Consider the following 10073-nt stretch of genomic DNA (forward strand, 5'->3'; position numbering starts at 1 on the left):
TGATAAGTAAAAAAAAATAAGAATATTTATTACAGGTATAATTGGAAAATTAGAAATAAAATTGTATTGGTAATCTAAAATAGTGACAAATATTTTGAGATAAATAATTTTTTTTAAATGTGACAATTATTTTGGAACAGAGAAAATATATAAGAGGAATATTAGATTTTGTTAATCACATTCTTAATCCTGAGTCTCAGCCAACTAGAATATTCATTTCAAAGCTTTAACCCCCTTTCATGTCCAATTTATAGGATAAATCAGAGATCACTTCAAATTGTTGGTCAAACAATAAAATATCTGCCAGAGTGGTGCATGAGACAGTTTGGACGTGTGTAGATGATACCGAGATCTCCTTTTACGGTTACTCTTGACCCCATTATCCGCTGAGATCTCACTGCTATCTTTCAAGACTGGGAGCATCATTTGGTGTTAGAGGAGTATCAGGGGATGCTGGCCACCCAGAGCTGGCACTCTGTAGATGGATATGTGACATGGTTTTTCAAGTGTCACATCCTATCTGACACCCGATGCTCCTGGGCGTCCACCTAGGCCAGCGCATAAGGAGCTCTTGGAGAACCAGCATGTCGAGGATGACCATGCCACTGAGCTCCTGTCAATATGTCAGCGGATACAGTTGATTGGGCAGGAGGAATTGGACAGAGGGGTCATTCAGGAGGGTGGTGCAGAGGAAGGTCAGTGAGGCGTCCTTTGCGGTGGCGTATAGGAGGCAGAGGAGGTCGCAAGGGTTAGGATTAGGCATACTCAACATTAGTAGTAGCCTATGTTTTATGACTTTTTTTTTGTGTTGTAATATTTCTACATTTTGCATTTATCAGAACAATAATTACTATATTTTGATATTTTATTTTAGTCTACGTATTTTTTATTTCTATTACACACACATATTTCGCATGTGCATATCTGAAACTGGTTTAGGGTGTTTTCGATTATGCATATGCGAAAAAACCTCTTATATTTTAATTCTCACGTCTAAATTATAAAATTTGGAAAAAAGGTGTTTCGGATATGCATATCCGAAACATCTTAAAAATGTGAAAAGGGTGCGTTCGGATATGCATATCCGAAAGGTATTTTGAGATTTTCAAGGATATTTTTCACCATGTATGGGTGTACTGAGAAATTCCCTTACTCTATTACTATATATAGGGGATGAAGAAGTTTGGGTTGGTTTATTTTCGTTCTCATTTTAACCTTTAAAATATAGTTTATTTAATTTAAAAATAAATATTAATAAAATGGTGTCGTTTTTTATGAAGAGAGCTGTAATTAATTTTAAGGTAATGTTAACATGTGTCTTAAGGGCACATGTTAAGAGTTAAATGTAGATATTTTTTCTTAGAAATTGTGCGTTGTTTTCATTAAAAGTTGATAATTAATGTGTTTATTACATTTTTTAATACAAATTTTTTATATTTAAGTTTCTTAACATGTGTCCTTGGGATACATGTTAGCTTTATCTTTAATTTTAGTGTCATGCTAACGAGTGCCCTAGGGGCATTGGTTAAAGATTTCAAATGTAGAAAATATTCTTTAAATGAATCAATAATTTAAACTTCCAATGCATTGAATACAAGTATTTTCAAAAAAAACATACATTTTATTTCTTAGAAAAGTCAATTATTTTAATTTTCATTACATTTAATACAAGTAGTTAATAAATAAAATATACCATTTTAAACTCTGTTAAAATCATTTACTCATCTAAAAAAGACTTTCTGCAATTTTTAGACTTTTCCTTAACAAATCAAAGAAAAGTTCTCATATGTGTTAAGCAACTATTCTTGTAAAAACTTTGGTGAATCTACTATTTCGGACATTCGGTATTTTGTAAGTTTTTATTTACCCTTTAATCTTTAAGGATGATTGGTTGATTAATCATGACTGCATTAGTGTTTTTATTATTTTCCTCATTGAAATTTTTTTTTCTTATAAGAAAATTTTATTCTTTTTTGTTGGTGCCAAACAATCCTCGGAAGCATTTCATAGAGAGAGAATGAGAGAAAGTGATGGTAAAAGTGTGTTGGATGTTGGGTTAGTGTCCGCTTATCGTTGGTTTCTTTGTCGGTTGCATACAGAAATTCTAATACAATAACAACACATGACATGTACTTACTGTTAGATTGAATACCTATAACTACGTTTGACTTCAACATAGTTTTTATTTTGGTTATAATTTTTGTATTACTAAAAATGTTAATGAATTCTGCATTATACATAGGTGGTCGGCATAATTGAATCACTAAATTAATGAATAATGATTTTTTTTCTGTTTTATAGTTAAATCCTTATATTATAATTACTAATTGTGTTTTTTTAATATAAAATAATAAACGATAATCACCCATTAACAGAGCCGACCCTGAATCAGGACAATCAGTCCCATAGTTCAGGCCTAAAAAAAAAATAGGGCCTCAAAAACTTGGATGGTGGACTTAGTAATATGATAAATGTTGTTATATATATATATATATATATATATATATATATATATATATATATATATATATATATATATATATATATATATATATATTTGTTGAAACAATTGCATTGTTGCTTCACTGCCCCAGCGGTTGTTCAAGTCTCACTTTATCTTTAAGGTTGAATGTTCGATCCTTTGATGCGAGGCTTGTGTAATATTTTTGTTGTTTCTTTTTGTCAACTGCTAAAAGTTAAAAATACAATACGACATTAGTTATAATATTTTTGTTGTTTCTTTTTGTCAACTGCCAAAAGTTAAAAATACAATACGACATTAGTTATAAAGGAATGGAAACGCTGCACATTAGTATCTGGATCTCCATCCCACTGGGCAACTTTAATTGTTAAATATTTTTTGAAATTAAAAATATATAACAATTTTATCATTAAAGTAGAAACATGATTCCATCGTTCCATGATGAAGAATGGTTTGATGTATTATTATTTTTACATAGAAATACAGAAATATATATTGTTTAATTTTATTTCTATTATAAAATTAATAGAAAGCTAATACTATTTTTAGTTAACTTTTATAATTAAATGGATTGTGAATGAAATTATTAGATTTAAATTATTATATCATCAATTTTAAAGTTAGTTGTTCAATATTTTTTAATAGGGGTTCATTTTTATTATTAGCCCCGAACTTCTAAAAAATCAGGACCGGCCCTGACCACTAATGTACGCTCCTTACTGGTTTCTTCCCATTTTTATTGAAATTAGATATTATAGTATGTTTATTGGAGAAATAGGGGGTGGTGGAGATATTTCTAAAAGACCCACGACCCAGAAAAGGATTGAGTCCTTAGCAGGAGCTATTTACTACTAGAGTCCAAATGCTTGGTTATTATATTTTTTGAGAAATTCTTTGGCCACCTCCCTATCTTCTAGTCCACCTCTGGTGAAAACCCCATTATACCCCTGACTTCGGAAATGAACTTCCGAAATGCATGAAAAAGGCGTTTTCGGAAGTTCATCTCCGAAAGCGCCTTTTTTTTGAAAAAAATGTCTTATTTCGGAAGTTCATTTCCGAAACTACAATTTCGGAAATGAACTTCCGAAATAAAACGCGTTCTGCAGATTAAGCAGAACTCTCCCCCTCCCCCAAATCATTTACCCTAATCATCATCAAACACTTCCATAGGCGAAATTTCTGCAGAAGCAAGTGTGAAGTAGCCAAACTCTTCTTCCAAACTCAACCAAACTCATCATTAAACACTAATTGGTAAGTTTATCATTGTTTTTTCAAGTTTTAGATCTATTTGATTAAACTATATTAGGGTGTTTAGAATCTGAAAAAATGACATTAAGATAGCTTAGTACTGATATTAGGATGTTTAGTAGGCAAAAAAATGGATTCGGTTTAGGTTTTTGGGTCTGCCATTGGAGGTTGCAGAGAAGCTCTGCGTGGGGGTGTTTCTGAAGTTCATTTCCGAAAACACCTCCATCCCAGTTTTCGGAAATGAACTTCCGAACTGTACCAGAAGTTCATTTTTTTTTGTTTTTTCATTTGTCTCGCATATTAATCGATTTCGATTGTTTACAGGATCATGTCAGACCAGCCAGCACGCATCAGACAGGGGAGAGAGTCCCAGACTGCGTCGGCTAGACGCGAGCGGGCGGCGGCGCATCTGGCGTCGACCCAGGGACGGGGGCAGGGACGGGGACGCCGTGTCCGCGTTCCACAGGACTTGGTGGAGAGTTCATCTGCTTCAGGCTCTAGGAGTAGGCTGGCTCGGGTATCTTCTTCCCGCCAGCGAGAGAAGGAGGATGAGGATGAGGAGGAGGAGGAGTTCATACCGGATGTTCACCCTCCAGTCGGGGAGGAGGAGGAGCAGGAGGAGCAGGAGGTGGATAGCTTTTCGGGAGGGCCTTTTGACACTTCCCTGCTGATTCACTACCAGGATCACGTCGCTCGGCGGATCTGGGAGGGAGAGGTATTTTTTTTAACTTAGCCGTTTATTTGTCACCATTTTTTATAATTTTACCGTTTATTTCTCGCTTATTTGTTTTTTTTGTAACAGGAGAGAGAGCCATTGAAAATGGTGAACCACTCCAGGAAGATTTTCGGTCTGTTTAAACCAGCAGCTCAGTGGTTTAACGACCATGTGCGAGGTTCAGGGCTTTGCGGGCTCTGCATGACCGGGTACACCACCATCAGCACCGGCATGCAGGGGGCATTTGTGGAGCGCTGGCACAAGGAGACGTCTTCTTTCCACTTGCCGGTGGGGGAGTTGACGATCACCTTGCATGATGTCCAGTGTCTTCTCCACCTGCCTATTAGGGGGCCGCTGTTGGACCACTCCAAGATCCAGAGGGTCGAGGCCATTGAGTGGATGATGCACTATTTGGGCCTGCCGCACGAGGTTGCTCACCTGGAGTGCGTCTCGACTTCTGGGCCTCATGTCCGGTTCAACACACTGAGCCTCTATTTTGAGTTCCACCTGGACGCGGCGGTCGAGGCCGAGCAGGAGGGTAACGACCTATTCAGGGAGTACTGTAACACCCTTCTAAACCCCCGCGGAAAATAGAATAATAATCAGAGTAAACATGAAATACAAGGATGTCACAACTTATTTAACAGAAAAATACCATAGTCATTTGTCATGCTACACGAGGAACCACTTAACATAATTACAATTCATGTTCAACACAGCGGACAATAATCCATAACATTGCATATTCATTATCCATGCAAGTTATTCTAAAACAATCATAAAACAACAAGACCGACATAATAATTCGTCTCTAAACTATCGTTCCCCAGTGTTACAATCAGAGCATGACTCGACACGAACTACGGGCTAGCTTACAAGCTATCTTCACCCAATCAAGACGCCGCTACATCCTTAATCTGAAATCATCAAAGTAAGGGTGAGTTTCATTCGAATTAATAAGCATTATGCAATCATAAGCAATAAAATCTCATAGTAATTATCATCCACTCAATCATACATATAATCGGAATTATTACAACAAGCAAGCATCATCCAACAATATTGGCCATCGGCCCACAACTCATCAATTTCATCAAGGATCAAGTCATATTAACAACATCTTTTTAATACATCAACCATGTAAAAACACACCAAGGCATAACACTGGATCTCATTCAATCATGTTATAACCAATGCATATGATTCGACTGACACTATGCATGTGGTACCAAAAATTCGTGAATCATATCACAGGACTTCTCTCTTTGATACTGCCCTTTAGTCGCTCACACCCCACATGGGCACACGACTACTGCCTCATCGCTCACACCCCACATGGGCACACGATGACTTCCCGCTAATCTCCGCACAATGGGAATTAGCCTTCCAATGCAAATGATTTATGAATAATGCACACATGACACATACTTACATCTTTATACATCATCATCATTCCGATGCTTAACATCGCTTATCACCTCTTACCAATAAGGTCACAACAAGTATGTACATGTATAAGCATCATTCAATCATTCACATCCATACATCACATCATCACAATTAACATACACATCATATTAATGTTAATTGCCACCATAACCAACATTTTAATATTAACAATATATTAATATTCACAATCACCAATCATCATCATCATACTTCGTACATCTATCATCATTACACACCACGTATTAATTATATAAGACAACTCAACAGTAAGTCACACAGCATGTATCATTTACGACATGTTATACACCAACATCATTCATTGGATATTATAATCCCATCACCAACATAAATACATGCATCAATAGTCATATGAATAAGCACATATACGTATACCATGTTTCAATCATCAATAATTAATTTGAGTTCTTAAAGTAAAGTCGGCTACTGCCCATTTATCAATTCATCAGTTAAAGCATCTCATTAGCTTCGCAACGCCCAAAACGGCACATAAATCGGATACTCAGATCAAAAGTTATGAGTTTTCAAAGATAAAACATTTTTAGAAAAATGCTGCAGGAACCGGGTTGTCCCTACGTGGGAACCGGTTCCTGGCAGCTTCAAAGTCTCGTCTCTGGTTTTTACTATGGGGAACCGGGTTGTCCCTACATGGGAACCGGTTCCCAGCTACCCAGAATCCATATTTCTCTGTTTTTACAAGGGGGAACCGGTTCGTCCCACATGGGAACCGGTTCCTACGTACCTGCACAGCAAAAATCACCATTTTGACAGCATTTACCATATCCCATTTCCCCAATTTCAGGTACATACGAACATACACACAATTATCATTGATTTTCACACAATTACACATTTCAAACAAGTTATTGACATGTATTAACATCATATATCACAAGTATCAACAGAATCATGTCAATTCATACAAGATTATCAAAACCTAACAAAATTCCCAACCCGACACGTACGATTGAACTAGACCACAATCCTAATCAATCATACTACCTACAATCACATAAGGAATACTAACCCGAAGAATCCCCCCTTACCTCAGAGTCGAATCTTCGAAGATCTTCTTCCCCTTTGGCTCTTCTCACTTCACGTGTTCTCCCTTTCTCAGAGTCTGTCTCCTTTCCTCTCCTCTTTTCCCAATTCCTTTATTTTATGAAAAATAAAATATTATAATGGGCTTGCTTAGTCAACACCCCCTCTTCTGCTAATCACCACTCTAGGCCCAATGCCAATAACTCATCATTTTCCATATAATTCAACCAAATACTAAATTATCTCTAATTAATAATTTAATTTCCAATTAAATTAAAATTAGAAAATATGGGGTGTTACAAGTACCACCGCGGCTGCGCTCTTCGGTGCTGGTACATGCATGTGGTAGGCGCTGCATGCTTTGTGGACAAGAGCGCCAGGTACGTCGACGTGGCCTACCTCCGCTATTTCATGGACCTGGATACCGTTCACCAGTGGAACTGGGGGGCAGCTACTCTGGCATATCTCTACCAGAAGCTGAATGAGGCCTCCAACTGGAGGACGAGGCAGCTGGTCGGATCCTGCACTCTGCTTACGGTACGTTTGATTTTAACACATTCTCGTATTTATTTATTTATTTATGTTTCGTATTTATTTTTAATACATTATCGTATTTGTGTTTCAGAGCTGGATCATCTCCTACTTCTCCCGCATCCACGGCTTCCACATCGATCCTGCGTACGTTGACGCCATGCCCAGGGCCGCCAGATACGCCCTCCAGAGGGGGAACGATGCGGTGGGACCATACCGCCTGTACCTGGACCGCACGATGCACGACGACGTCACCTGGAGGCCGTTCGCCGACTATGCTCAGGTTGTCCCCTTCGACGGGGTTGCTCTATATTCAGGCTGGTTGGCATGCGGGACCGGCATCATGGTCCGGTATCTCCCGGAGCGGTGCATGCGGCAGTTTGGGTTCGTGCAGATCATACCCAGGTCACCCTTCGAGGCTGCTCCTGACACAGTGACCAGAGTGCAGCTCACTGCCATATGGGAGGAGTGGCAGCATCATGTGGTACCGGAGGAGTACCGTCGCATGCGGGTCACCCAGGACTGACACAGTGTGGAGGGGTACGTCACATGGTTCTACCGGGTGTCCCATCCTCTCTTGAGACCCGACGTTCCCGGCGCTCCTAGGCCAGCACACGAGGAGATCCTGGAGAACCGGCAGGCGGAGGATGACCACGCCATTGATCTCCTTCCGATCTGCCAGCGGATAGAGATGCTTGGGCGGGACGCGTTGCATCGAGGTGTCATTCATCAGGGCGGACCAGAGGCAGTCGCCGTGATGGAGATGATCGTCACTGATGCGGGCCGTGCGGCGGGGTACAGGCGGCAGAGGAGGGCCCAGGGTGAGCGGGTTAGGCACACCCAGTAGTGGTGGGGTTTATTCATTTTTTGATTTTGGATTGTATATTTAGCACTCTATTTTTATTTATTTCGGTTTGTATATAATATTTTCATATTAGTATTTTTTTTTGTTTATTTATCATATTAGTGTTTTCAGTCTATCTATTGTTTATTTTATTTGCCGGTAACGTTTAATTAAAATGCGGTTGCGTTTAAGAAAAAACATAAAAAAAAACACAATTTCTGCATAATTCGGAAATGAACTTCCGAATTCACCCCCCATGAGGTGTTTTCGGATGTTCATCTCCGAACGCACCCCCCATGAGGTGTTTTCGGAGATGAACTTCCGAATCAAGGAAATTTTTTTAAAAAAAAAGCGCTTCGGAAGTTCATTTCCGAAGCAGGGGTAGTTTGGGAATTTCGCTGGGGGTGACCCCCCATAGGGAGGTGGGTAAAGAAATTTTCTTTTTTTATTTGTACCTATAATGAATATATTAATGGTAATTTATAGTAAGGATTCACTCCATTTTTTAAACTCCATTTTTTTTTAATTACTATAGTTTTGTGTATATTACACGTATTTCTAAGATATGTGACACATATTTATTATTTATTTAATTTTATGCACACAAAACTATAGTAATGGACCTTCCATTTCTTTTTAAGAAATGGAGTGGGTCCTTACTCGATAATTTAATATGCATTCAATAAGTAGGCAATTGTGAGATGTTTTGTCTTCTCCATATCCGAGATATTCATTCATTGAGTGAAAATTGTTTAACCGAGAGAATAAATGATCGTAAAAATGAGATAAGAGGGTTAAATGTCGATTACACGAATTAATTTTTTTTTTCTATTTTGATTAAATTTTTATTTGACAGAATAAAATCAAGGTATTTGAAAATTGTTACATGTATATAGTTGTCCACAAATACACTGTTTCATAACTTCATCGCAATATTATGCAACTACTAACATCAATTTACTTTTGTAGGAAGATGATGCGAATGATTTGAAAAATTGACTGGAAAAAAATTGGGAATACATTTGATTTCCATTCTATTTTTTTAGTGCTGAAATTTAATAATACTAATATATATACTTATATTCTTGTAGTTATGAATGGGTCGAGAACTTATCTCATATGCTCTTTCTAAAGTTGTATCTCTATTTCTTTAAAAATGAGTACTCTTTCTATTCTTTATTATAAGCAAAATTTCATTTTTTTTAGATACATTGAATTATTAATGTGTTAGGATTATATGTAGTCTAAATACATTAATTATTCAATATATCTAAAAAGTGGAATTTTGTTTATAATAAAGAATGGAGGGAGTACTTCCTATATCTTTATTTATATTCAAAAGTCTTTTAAAGTTTTTAGCCTTTAATATAACCAAATGTCAATAAATCTAAATGCATTTAATATCTTTATTTTAAAATTATTTTTGCATTAATTATTTAATATTTTTAATGAATGACCATTTAATTGAGCATACATTAATAATTATATTATCTATTTTGCATTAAATGAAGAAAATTAAATGCATTGTGTGAAATTTATTTATTTTTTCGAAGTAGTGTGTCTAAAAAACAGCATTGTTTTTTATTAAAAAAAAATTATGATGTTAATTTATTTTTCCAATATTCTAAATAAAAAATAACTTACTTTTATAAAGTAAATAATAGAATTTTATTTATGTTTTAGGCTCATATAGTCTAATTCAATATATATATATATATATATATATATATATATATATATATATA

The 10073-nt window shown here is 36.6% G+C and overlaps 1 protein-coding gene across 1 annotated transcript; it reads left to right on the forward strand.

The window, feature by feature from the left end:
* Window positions 1-7297: 7297 nt before the first annotated feature.
* On the forward strand, window positions 7298-8019 carry LOC131655219 (protein MAINTENANCE OF MERISTEMS-like). The gene is made up of 2 exons (XM_058925109.1): window positions 7298-7490; window positions 7579-8019. The coding sequence occupies exons 1-2, from the start codon at window positions 7365-7367 to the stop codon at window positions 8008-8010; spliced, it is 558 nt and encodes a 185-aa protein (XP_058781092.1). The 5' UTR covers window positions 7298-7364; the 3' UTR covers window positions 8011-8019.
* The last annotated feature ends 2054 nt before the right edge of the window (window positions 8020-10073 follow it).

Source organism: Vicia villosa, linkage group LG3, assembly GCF_029867415.1.
Source record: "Vicia villosa cultivar HV-30 ecotype Madison, WI linkage group LG3, Vvil1.0, whole genome shotgun sequence".
Taxonomy (NCBI): domain Eukaryota; kingdom Viridiplantae; phylum Streptophyta; class Magnoliopsida; order Fabales; family Fabaceae; genus Vicia; species Vicia villosa.

Excerpts from the sequence above, each read along its gene's own strand:
- LOC131655219 (XM_058925109.1), top strand. The coding sequence starts at position 7,365 with ATGGACCTGGATACCGTTCACCAGTGGAACTGGGGGGCAGCTACTCTG. Across the intron at positions 7,491-7,578 it reads GATCCTGCACTCTGCTTACG|AGCTGGATCATCTCCTACTT; the intron begins GTACGTTTGATT and ends TTTGTGTTTCAG.